Source organism: Dipteris shenzhenensis, chromosome 19 (genome assembly GCF_047967505.1).
Source record: "Dipteris shenzhenensis isolate YYH24624 ecotype China chromosome 19, Dip_SZ_1.0, whole genome shotgun sequence".
NCBI classification, from domain to species: Eukaryota; Viridiplantae; Streptophyta; class Polypodiopsida; order Gleicheniales; family Dipteridaceae; genus Dipteris; species Dipteris shenzhenensis.
This window is the reverse complement of record NC_141614.1, coordinates 18,320,757-18,332,702: the sequence shown is the minus strand read 5'-3', so window position 1 is coordinate 18,332,702 and position 11,946 is coordinate 18,320,757. Positions and strand designations below refer to the sequence as shown.

The window sequence follows — 11,946 nt, the reverse complement described above, 5'->3', positions numbered from 1 at the left end:
AGCCACCATGCCCCATAAAATGCTGCGAACTGAATTTCAAATTGGATGAGCAAACCCTCGATTTATACGGTAGCATAACATCCAGGTCAAGTAACAGGCGAGGGATTTTAATGCACGTTTGCTTATTAAAACATATGCAATCTGAGAAAAACCAGAAAAAACAACTCGCTCACGGTATCTAACCTGTGAAGTCGACGAGATGTAATGAGAAAACCCAAAATGAGATGTATAATTACAAATCATGCAAAAATACGCGAGTAGGTCGGTACAGTTCGGTACAACTTGCAAAAACTTAAGATAGCAGCTTCTCTGACTCACGGAGGAGAAACTATACACGGGTGGGAATACTCAATCTCCAATTACAGACAACATATCGAGCAACCCTCAGTGCATTCCTCAGAATTGGGGATCATAACCGTTGCTAGCAGTAGCCAGGATGGCGAATGCGACGGCATGGCCAAGGGCACCCCAGGCCAGGACATCGATGATGGTGAATCCGGCGGGGTCGTTGGTCTTGAGGAGGCTGGTCACTTCAGCAGCACGGGTGTCGCCTGCTTCGAAGTGGGTGACGCCATTCTGGACGGGGAGGCCAGCCTTGGCGATCTGGGTGCGTTGGAAGGGCAAGAAGACGAAGCGGCCGAGGAAGAGCAAGGCGCCAGTGCTGAGACTGATGATGAGGGGGGCGGGGAGGACGTCGCAGCGGGTGCGGGAGCGGCAGAGGGCAGAGGAGGTTTTGGAGGCGAAGGAGAGGGAATGGGAAGGGGGGGAGGAGAGGGAGTCGATACGGGAAGCTGATCGCAGGCCGAGGAAGGAAGCGTGGGAGGGTGAGGAGAGGGAGAGGGGCTGGGAGGGAGCGAGTTTGGGGGCGAGCTGGGGGAGGCCAGCGGCTATGGAAGCAGAGGCTGTGCAGGAAGCCATTAGAGCCGTGCTACAAAGCTTTGCAAGCTCGGCTATGGCAGTCACGTATTTCTAAGTTGATAAGATTGGAGACGATGACCCTCCTTTCCTCTTCTCCCTTGCCTTTTGTTCCTCCCTTGTTCACTTACACTCTGGATTTGTTTGCTCACGTGGCCTCCCCGAGTTGGCCACCTATGGATTGGGTGCCCACTCTTGGATAGGCCACCCCTCTCACGCCTTCCCCTCACACAAGCCTTGCGCCTTTTTTTTTTGGCCCCTGTTGTTGTTAAGGATCTATACTTTTGCCCTGATCAAGGCCAATGCCCTCTTGATTAATGCCCTCTTTTCCTTTTGGTGTTGGTCAAGCTGACCCACTTACGAAACTACTTCGCAAACAGAGTGTTGTGTTCAAAGTTTATCATCTTAAGAATCAATCATTCTTCGCAAACAATGTTGTGTTCAAAGTTAAATCATCCTAAGAATCAATCATTCTGTGTTAAGAGTTAACCGTTCTTAAGTAAACAATGCTATGTTAAGGGTCAACCATTCTTAAACATTGATCAAAGATTTTTCTTTCATTAAAAGAAAGTATGGTCAAGCTCATCCACTTAAGAAAATTGTTAAGAGTTGATATTTGTGCGGTATCTCAACTACTTTTGCCTTCATCAAACCATAGTGGTTTTGCCACCTTCTTTTATCATACCTCAAACTTTGAGTACTTATTTTCATAAATCCTCGACAAGGTCTCTCTCTCTCTCTCTCTCTCTCTCTCTCTCTCTCTCTCTCTCGCCCTCGCCCCCCCCCCACTCTCTCTCTCTCTCTCTCTCTCTCTCTCTCCCCCCCCCCCCTCCCCCCCTTCCCCTCACCCTCACCCTCGCCCCCCCCCCTCTCTCTCTCTCTCTCTCCAATTGATGGGAGATTTTGCTCGAATTGCATTCATATTTTAAATTGATTCAAGCATATCTATAACATAAAGCATTTAAGCATAGGTAGCCTATGATTCTTCTTTTTAAGCCTTGATTGTGAGGTTTTTTGTGCACTAGCTACATGACTACAATTATTAAGAGATTCACATCCATTCACATTCAACTCTTCATTAACTTTTAAAAAAAAAAACTGTTCATTAAGCTGTTCCCATGGAGTGAAACATAGCCTAAATCCTATTGTTTTATAAACATAGATGTGGATATGAGACATGACACAAGGTTTGGGACGCAATTCTCCCTATAAATGTTCAAGGAAGGACCAAAGATTGGCACTTTTTGGGAGCTGAAGCCAAGAAAACACATGAATAAGGGCATCACCCATTAAGTTTTTTCTTTGACAACATGGAAGTCATCATTATTGTAGCTTCTAAAATTTTGTGATATGACATTGTGAACATTGGGCATCCACCATGGTCACATCTTTTGTTGCATACGTTGTTATCAAGAACATGTATCAAAAGAGAGGGTTTATTAGTTTCTCATAATATTTGTCTTCCCCCATAATAAGTTCATTATGCAGAGTGACTTAAATTAAGGGTCACTATTTAGAGAAATGAAGCTTTACCTTATTGTTGATACTATCAAACAATGCTATCCCTAAGAGTCTTCCTTACTCACTTAGCCTAGTCTTTAAGAGCAAAAGGATTAAGGCCCTTCGAGCACATGCAACCACATGCAAAAAGATTAAGAGTCTAGTCTTTAAGAGCAAAAGGATTAAGGCCCTTCAATCACATGCAACCACACAAGCACACAATCATGTCATCAGAAATCTATAACAAGAAATAATAATCTATTTTGGCCCCCGACCCCCCCCCCCCCAAAAAAAAAGAAAGTAATCTACTGAAAGTGAAACAATTATCGAAGCATAAGTAGGGTACTCTACAAAACTAGGCTCGAATGGTAGATACATTTAGCCCAAAAAAAAAAAGAGAAGATCTTGCCTATATTCTAAACAACCAACAAGATTTGTTGCTAGACCAGTAGCATGTATGAATAAAAATTGCATTTGGTCAAAGTCATGGCTTTGCGAAACCATGTTGCTATTGGATTTGCAATCACTATTTATACATGTATGAGCATACCTTCCTCTTAGAATCCAATCCTACCCTCCCTTATGATCAATTAGTGTAATCATCAAATTCATCACCCAATACTATATCATTGCCTCTTTTGTTTACATTCCTTGTGAGTCTTTGCCTTATTCTTCACATGTTAGCCCAATTTCCTCCCTATAGATGCCATCTATTGCTCCACCCGAAATGGGCATTTCCTTCATTTATCACCCTGCCATTAGTTAGGCCTAATCATAATATTGTCATTGAGTCCAATTGCACACAAATATAGAGACATTTGTGATAATTCCAATTGAGTCCAGCATATGCAGCACTGAAAGAGCCAGGGGTGGAGGATGCAATCAGAGTTGTTGGCTTGAGAAAAGTGGTAGAGACTGCTTCCCATGTCACAGGTTGACAAGGCAGAGTCTGAACTACGAACAATGCTGGAAAAAAAGGCGTAGGCAGAGGTGCAGAACACCTGAACACATGAGCACCAAGAATGACAGATCCAAACCCTACAGGATCTCCTAGCACAAGAAAGGGAACTTATGGTTTCCCTCCAAGCAAAGAATATATGTCAGCGCGCCCCCAGCCAATAGAGGAGTCATGGTTGGAAGACCGAGAGCAACAGGAGTTTTGGATGTATAGGGAGGTCTCCGCATAGTTTGCCACATACACACTTGCACCACGCACCATCCCCCAGACCCTCCAAATGCACTTTGATGCATTCCGCGCACAAAACCTCATCTTCCACTTAGACCTCGGTACTCCACTTCCTCCTAATGCCCTCCAAACCATCCTCCATTATAACAGCGACCACCACTTCCGCCCCATATTAGCCATGTCATACTTCTCCTTAGATCTCCAACCCACTTCTCTATCTCTCCTCTGCCCCTCCAACCTCCAAACTCTAGCCACCCATCCCATCCTCCTCAATTTTTAAGCTTAGTGCTGCATCATCACGGAGTCCCTTAATTATCAAATGGACAATGAAGTGATGCAAATCGCAAAGCCCAAGGAACTCATGCCATGGGTCTGCACACCCAAAAGTCTGCAAGCAAACATTAATTGGATGCAGACCTACGGCTGAGCCTCTACAATCCAATCTCAAGGGCACCTTGCAGCATTCCAGTCCACCACCTATAACCCTCTTGGCATAATAATCCTCTTCAATAGGGTGCTACAAGCTCTCCAAGACTCGCTTGAGTCCTTGGTGGAATTTTTTAAACAATTCATGTAGCATACCCTAAGGAAGTCACCGAGGCATACGGCCACAAAGCCAATCCCCTCTTTAATGCTACCGCCCCTCCTGCCAAAATTCCACCACCACCTTAGATCCCGCCCAACCCACCTAACAAGCGACCCAACCACCCCTCCCTCAAACAACACTGCCCGAATATTCTTCTACCACCTCTAACACCACCACAGCACGGGACCTCCCCATCCATCTCCTCTATAGCTCCGGTTGACCTTCCTTACACAGCCTTCAACACGCTGCTCAAGGTAGCCAATTTTGTATAGGCAGCCGATGCAACAATGCCAACAGGAACAGTAGATCTCGAGCCCATGCCCATTGCAGATGATGACGCTCCACCCTCCCCGTGTGCCTCCCCCCTGAAGATGTCCAATGGCACCCAAACTTGCAGTCATTTCATGAGCTGCCAGACAGTGCACTTATGCATCATTGGAAGTGCTAGCTCGAGGGCTCCCACCTCCATCTCTGTGAAATCCTTGAGGTGCACCCCCTCACACAATTCATAACACCGTGCTTCGATGACTAGCAACATGTGCATCCAAAGTGCACAAGAGGAGGCTACAGCCTCGCCCCCGATGCTCCAGTCCCAATGATTGATGCTAATGCCAGTCTACAGCCACGATGGCGACTCCCCTTCTTGAAGCTAGAGAAATTTTGGCGATACTACTGCTGTGCCCACGTCGACCGTCAAATCCACCCCTGTATTTGCCAATGGCATGACAACGGACTTGGGCCCAATTCAGAGAACTCCAACAGAAGGACCCAAATATGTTGTACAACTTTCCAAAGTACAACTTCCCCAAAGAGATGACTTAATAGGGATTTTGCTTTCGCCTCCAATCATTCAATGACATGTACGGCTCAGTTCTAGATCCTGCCATTGTAGCAGTGGTCCACTTCAACTGCCTCCTCCTCTTACTCCTCCGCGATCTCCTTGCCCACAGTCGCCCCATCGATGACCACCTCCACAATCTGAACACCCAGATTGTCTTCAATCCTGGCATCAGTACTATGCAATTCCAGGACCTCTACCTCTACCACCACATCCGCAATCTGCATGGACATCACATCTGCATGTACGAGGATATGCATGCCGCCCATTTTTTGGAAGTATTGCTCGTACCTCACTCACCTCCCTCCACGACAGTTGGACCGCTATGCAGTCCTATTGACAGTCCTCACCACAGACCTCCTCCAGTGCGGCTGACTTGATTCACTACAAAACATGGGCTGCTTTTCGACACCAATACCGATGTTAAATATGAAGGATTTTTTTTAAAACACATGAAAAGTGTCAAAAATTCCATCGGTGTGGACGTCGCAAAGAAACTATTGGTGCGGGAGTCGGTGTCACCGTCAGTAAAATATGCCTGATAGTGTCATTATGGGCATCGGATGGGGCTTGTTTCAATCCCATCTTGCCCCACATAAAAATTTTGTCCATTAAAATCACAATTAAATATTACAAATGTAGAGGTGTACATTATAATTTTGCAAAGAAAGTCTACAAAGTAATGGCAATATGCTACAAAATGGCAAATCTACTAAAGTAATGCGCTAATGCGCTACAAAATGGCAAAAGCGCCAAAATCCAAAATGGCAAATCCACCGAGGCAAAAGGGCAATCTACTACAAAAGGGCAGAAGGGAAGAAGTGCAGAACCCTAAACCACTAAATGTCCTATCCTTCTATTGCTCCTCCTGGTCCTCCTCACCCTCCTCTCCCTCGATCTCTCTACATGCACCCTCCTCACCCTTGGTCTCTCTGCAGGCACCTGATCTTTCACCCTACTCTTCTGCATTCCTAGCCGCTTCTTCCTCAGATCTTGTCTCTCTGTCCGGATCTCCAGATGGGTCGAACGTGCCTTCCTAAGAACAAAACAAGTTAGAAAAAGTAAGAGCATTGATTTTAAGACAATGGTGATAGTTAAATGATAACAAAGAGAAATAGGGTATACTCACATACGTCCACAGAGTATAGTCTCATCGAATGCAGGGTAATTAGTGATTAGAGGTGATCAAGCTGCATGATCTACTTCAACGCACAAGCTCAGGGAATTTGACCCCCAAATATCCCAAGGCCAGTGATTGTAGGCAATGTGCAAATGGAAGGAGTACAGCTCAAACTCAGGGAGTTTGATCCCCAAATATCCCAAGGCCAAAGCTTCCAGGCAATGTGCACAGATTGTAGGTTCCAGCTAACACCCCAAGACCAAAGATTGCAAACAACGTGCACATATTAGGTCTACATTTACGGATTTAAATAGGTGGTATGTTCCAACCACCAAGTTATAGGTTTCAGCTGCCACGATTGTAGGTTCCAGCTGTAAGCTACTATTAAGTGTCTCGTGGAAGTTAAGCCTCACCACGCTAGGTTTTGAGCCTCATGCATGGGGTTTGAACCACAAATGACTTAAGGTGTGAGGGCACTCTAGGAGTTTAAGCACCAAATCACCTAAGCCTTAGAGGCACGAGGCTAACACGAGCGCTATTTGGGAACCGATTAGGACCACCTCCTAATTATAGGTCTGTCCCAAGCTCTTTAATATGGTTAACACAAGCACTATTTCTCCTAGTAGGGAGAGATGGAAAGAATAGCAATATGCCTTGGCACCCTACGGGCCCAACAGCCTTTGCTTGTAAAGAGAAGGAGAGTGCTAAAAGGAAAAGGGTTAGCCCTCCCTTCAAAAGGTGACTTGTATAAAAGGCCAAAGTGTTGACTTTGGTCTTCATTGTTGTTTGCACAACTTTGAATAGAAGCTCCCTCTTCTCTTCCAAGAGAGTGTTTTGGGTGTTCTCTTGTTTCCATTGTAGTGCCCTTGTGTTTGCCACTCCATCCCCCTTCACTCTCCTCTTACCTTCTCCTTCTCCCTCCCTTATCCCCTCTCTTCTCCCCTCTCCCCCTTCCCTCTTTCTTGCATGGAAACACATTGCAACAATCCGGAGGCTGCTTGAGTGACACTTATAGATGGCTCATGCCTTGCATTGCTCCCACAAGGAGTAGCTTGGAGTGAAGGCTCCATCGGCATCTCTTCAACATCCCCACAACACACGTGAGTCACCATCGAGACCCACACAGGAGCAAAGTAGCAGAGCAGGGGCAGATGAGAGCAATGTAGTAAAATGCCACATGCCACGGATCTTATATATTATAAATTTCGAGCCATCGTGGTGGCTAGAGCCTGAGGTTCCATCCATATTGATTGCAAGCCACCGTGGTGGAATCTTAGGTGCCACCCTAGACGGCCTGATAATCATGAAGTAGATGCTATGTGGTGGGGGAGCAAGCCACTCCGCTGGCTAGTAATTAATTGCCAGCCCGGTGGAATCTTAGCCACGACAGACATGGCTGATGAGAGCCACCACTAGCGGGTAGTAATTCCCACAAAGGTAAGTCATGAATCTCTAATCACTCATTACCATGCACTCTAGTTCTCTACTGAGCATGTGAGCCCGGTGACTGGTAATTTTTATTGCACTCGTAGTGATCATGCATGCTTAAGCCCGGTGGTGGGTGAGCGAGAAAAGTAGGAAAAGGGGAAATTGAAAAGTAATAAATTGAGTAAGACAATAAAGGGAAAATAAAGGGAAAAGGGAACATTTTAAGAAGGGAAATGCAAGGGAAATGAATGGTGAGTGGGTGAAAAGAGGAAAAACTAGGGAGAGAAATTGAAAGAGGGGTTGAGAGGGGGGGGGGTTTATCGGGGGGGAGATCTAATGAGCAAGTGGCCAAACCAATGGAGGAAGGGATAGTAAGAGTGGAGCTTTGCAGTGTTCACAATAGAAGCTTTTGACAAATTGTATCTCATTATTATGCTAGTAAGGCAATAATTATGCTAGGAAAAACTTTGGTGAGAGCACAAGCCCTCTTGAAATTCAAAATATCACCCACTAAAGTGTCGCATTGCAATCCCAAAACTACCCTGAAAATAGTTATGTGATTGGCTACACCTGATGTTTGTTGAATATGGAAGGTGATCAACCCATTTTTGTCAAGATTGTCTTGAAAGTTTATTATTTTCCATGTTCTTGTAAGAGTCAGTTTGAAAGTTTATTATTTGTTGCGTTCTTGTTACAAGATTACTTTTGAAATAAATCTTGAAAACCAAAGTGTCATTCTATGTTATTTTTAATCCATTCTCTTCTTTGTATAAGATCAATTTTGAAGCCAAAGGTGAGATTAGTGTGTCATACAATATTATTATTAACACCATATTCGTTAATTTTGGACTGGTGCACTCTCCAAATTCATTTTTTATAGTAAAAATTAGATGGAAAAAGTCACTTTTTGAATTAACATATTAAAACCAAAAAATTAAGTTTTTGAAGCTTCCAAAATTTGAAATTATGAAATTTAACGTAACATTATATCCAAGGTAGAGTTACATCAAAAGCACTAATAAATCTCAAAACAAATTTGTAATGGTGCTAGCAACAAGAGAATGTGGAGGGGAACAACTAGCAAGGCACCTTCAAAGAGAAGGAAATGCAAGGAAGGAAACAAGAGTCCAATAGGAACTAAGGGACCCTGAAGTCTTGATGAGTGATGTAGAGCCCTCACACCAAGTAGAGCATCAAGGGGTACATCACTCGCTCCTCTTACTCTGTCTCTACCCTCTTCACCCCTTCAATGCCTTGCGTCTATGGAGCCATTTCCCATGGACCCGCTGCTTACTACAAACAAACATTGGATTCCTCCCCAGGTACTTGAGCATGAGTTGAGCATAATCTGTTCTTGCAAGACAAGTACTAAGAGGAGGTTACCAGGTTTTCCAAGGAGCACATTGCCAACCTGCATCAAGCTAGAAGGGACCTGGCTACTGAATATAAGTCTCTACAGGAGCAGTTAGAGGGCAAGCAAGTAGCTCATAATGATCTGGTCCACGCCCACACAACAATCTACAATGTGAAGTGGTGCGTCTAAAGGATGTTGCAAGCAAGGCCAAGGAAAATGTGGTCACCATTGCCAAGAGAAATGTTAAGCTATAGCATGCCTTGTAATGCCTACATAAGAAGGTCTCCAAGCATAGACAATAGCAACAGGTAACTCGAGACTAGCTTGAGGCTCTTCACTAGGAGAATGTGCACCTAAAGGAGGCGGTCATAGAAAAGCAAGTAATAAGAGAGGAGAACATGAGATTACAGGCTAAGCTCGACAAATATCAGCAACTCCAACATCTCATCCGCCTTCTCCAAGTTCTCGATGAACATCACGACAATCTGCCTCACCGATAGCCACCGACAATGATAGCACAAATGGTTAAACTGGTGGACTGCGATAGTCTATTCCAAGTGAGAGATTGGGTATCTCAGGCCAGCATTCCGAGGGAGGTACTTCACAAACTAAGGGGCCAAAAGGGTTCATGGCCCAAACTTTTATTATACTACACTCAAGCTAGCAGGCAGCGAGCAGCACTAAGCAGGCGACACAAATAGACTATAGTTTTGATGCTTTAGTGCAGATCCAAGTTTTGGCAGAAATGGCAGATAAGGAGGTGCAAATGGATCAAATAGTAGAAGTTGAGATAATTCTGCTAGCTGAGGGTCTCCCAGTGCTGTGCCCATGATGGAAGTTTTTCATCGCATCTCGGGTAGGGAGGAGATGCCCATCCATTTATAGGGTCTAACGCAGATGAAGTATTTGCTACACCATCCATGCACCAGGAAATTTTGGAGCCTATAAAGCCTATCATCTCGGTGTATGACAAGGCAATCAGATATTTCAACCATTTTATGAAGGAGTGCACTCAAAGGTACCACAACATTTTTAAAATCAAGCGTAGGTTGATTCATGTCTACTATGGAAAACTTTTACAAAAACTCAAGCAGTAAATCAAGAGACATGTAATAGAAGCCCAATCCATGCGTGATAATATATGTGACTTGTGTGAGGATCTAGGTATCAAGTGGTAGTAGCCAGGTGACAGGGTACCATACCAATTTTGAGATGTTGGGTATTGAAGTTCCATCTGAAGACCACGTAGCTAAGGCCTGGATGCTAGACTGGCTTGCCAAACCTAAGCGACCCCTATCCACATTAGCAATGTATATCCTTGGTGACCAAGGGGGCATCATTTTGAAGAAAAGCCACCATGGTCTCCTCCTTGCTATTCAAGTGCAAATGAAGCCAGGCCATCCTAATAACCCATTCGTTGGCCCCGACCTCCCATCCGTCAAATGCATCAGCGATGATAACCATGAGGCTTCAATCCACGAGCCTCTGCATTTTACAGTGACTAGTCCTTACCAATCCGTGAGGACATGGGCAAGGATAGCCAAGGCAAGATGTTAGCCCGAGGTTAGGCTAATATTTGCATATGGTCACCGAGCGTCAACCTCGATTAGGAGAGAGGAGTGGTGGAGGTAGTCAAGCACCCATTTTGTAGTAGCAGAGGTGTAGTTGATTGTAGTGATGTAGCCAATGGATGAATTGAGATTGGCGCACCGAGCGCTTACTCTTTTAGAAGGAGATTTAGGTAGTTATTTGTATTGTAACAGGCAAGGAAGAGAACAAGAGAGCAGTGTGTCAAGTTCTCTTCCTCTGATCTGATGCATTTGCTTAGTTAGCATGAAGATTCATTTGCTTAGTTAGGAAGTGTTCATTGCAAGCCATCGATAGCTTGGTTGTGTCAAGATTTTTTTGATTCAATGTACGAGCAATTAGCTTCCTTTTTTTCAACTCTATTGTAATGCTTCATTGTCTAAGTGTTAAGTACATGGTAACTTAGTGTTCTCCCATCATCATATGGTTATCCTGCGTTAGCTAACCCCAACCTCTAAGTGTTCTATTTGTTGGCATTTATTATACACCTAAGCAAGCTCACCTTAGGACTGCAAGAGCAACATCTTCACTAAGCACAGCACCTTGATGGGAACTAAACCAAGCACTTCTAAGTTAGCCGGGTGAGAGTTCAAAGGCGTCAACATTAACAATGTCTAGGGTTTAGAGAAATAGACTTAAGGTTACAAAGAGGTTTCTACCATAGTCATTGTGGAAACTAGAAAGTAATAATTTCTAAAGTTTAAAGAAATGTACTTAACGTTACGATCTTGGCTTTAGCTTGTTATTCCAAACAAGTTAACAATGTCTAGAGTTTATAGAATATACTTAAAGTAAGGAGTGGGTTCTATTGTAGTGGTTATGGGAACCAGAAAGTAATAATGTCTAAAGTTTAAATTAGAAATGTACTTGAGGTTATGACCTAGGTTCTAGCCTGTGGTTCTAGACAAGTTAACAGTGTCTAACATCTTAAAAAATATTCTTAAGGTTAGACCCATGATGGCTCGGATTTTAGTGTGGTGGTCTAGACTACTTCACACACAGAAATTTGATTAGTAAATGTATCTCACACACACAGACACTTATTTCTTTAGACACGAACACACACACACACACACACACACATGAATACTTCCCTAACTATGAATTATTCTTTTGTGTACCCCCTTGATTATGTTTGTCAAACTCAATATTATTAAAAATTCTTAATTTGATCAAAATTTTTGCAAACTCTAGCTGCATTTTTCAACTTAGATGTCTCAAATTGTTTTTCCTTTTTTAACTTTTTATCCAATTGATCGAATTAATTGTATGGTCAATTATTGATGGGACTATTTAATCTAAACACACACTTTGATTTCCCAACTAAGGCTAGTGTCATATAATTAATTCACATCCATTGGATAATTCTTTAGCATGGATCATCCCTAGTCATGTTGTGATCCACCTTATTTTTTACTAAGTTTTATATCTA

General features: G+C 43.7%; 1 protein-coding gene across 2 annotated transcripts; it reads right to left on the bottom strand.

Annotated features, from left to right (window-relative positions):
- Nucleotides 1–205: 205 nt before the first annotated feature.
- PSAG (photosystem I subunit G) lies at nucleotides 206–1,016 on the bottom strand. Of its 2 annotated transcripts, XM_087390960.1 has the most exons (2): nucleotides 871–1,016; nucleotides 206–816 (listed from the first exon to the last, which is right to left on the bottom strand). In XM_087390960.1, exons 1-2 carry the CDS (start codon nucleotides 916–918, stop codon nucleotides 397–399), a joined length of 468 nt encoding a protein of 155 aa, XP_087247086.1. In that variant the 5' UTR covers nucleotides 919–1,016; the 3' UTR covers nucleotides 206–396. The 2 variants fall into 2 exon arrangements, with proteins under 2 accessions (XP_087247086.1, XP_087247085.1); XM_087390959.1 differs by having other exon boundaries at nucleotides 206–1,013.
- Between the last annotated feature and the right edge of the window lie 10,930 nt (nucleotides 1,017–11,946).

Coding starts and splice junctions, on each gene's coding strand:
- PSAG (XM_087390959.1), bottom strand. CDS start 918: ATGGCTTCCTGCACAGCCTCTGCTTCCATAGCCGCTGGCCTCCCCCAG.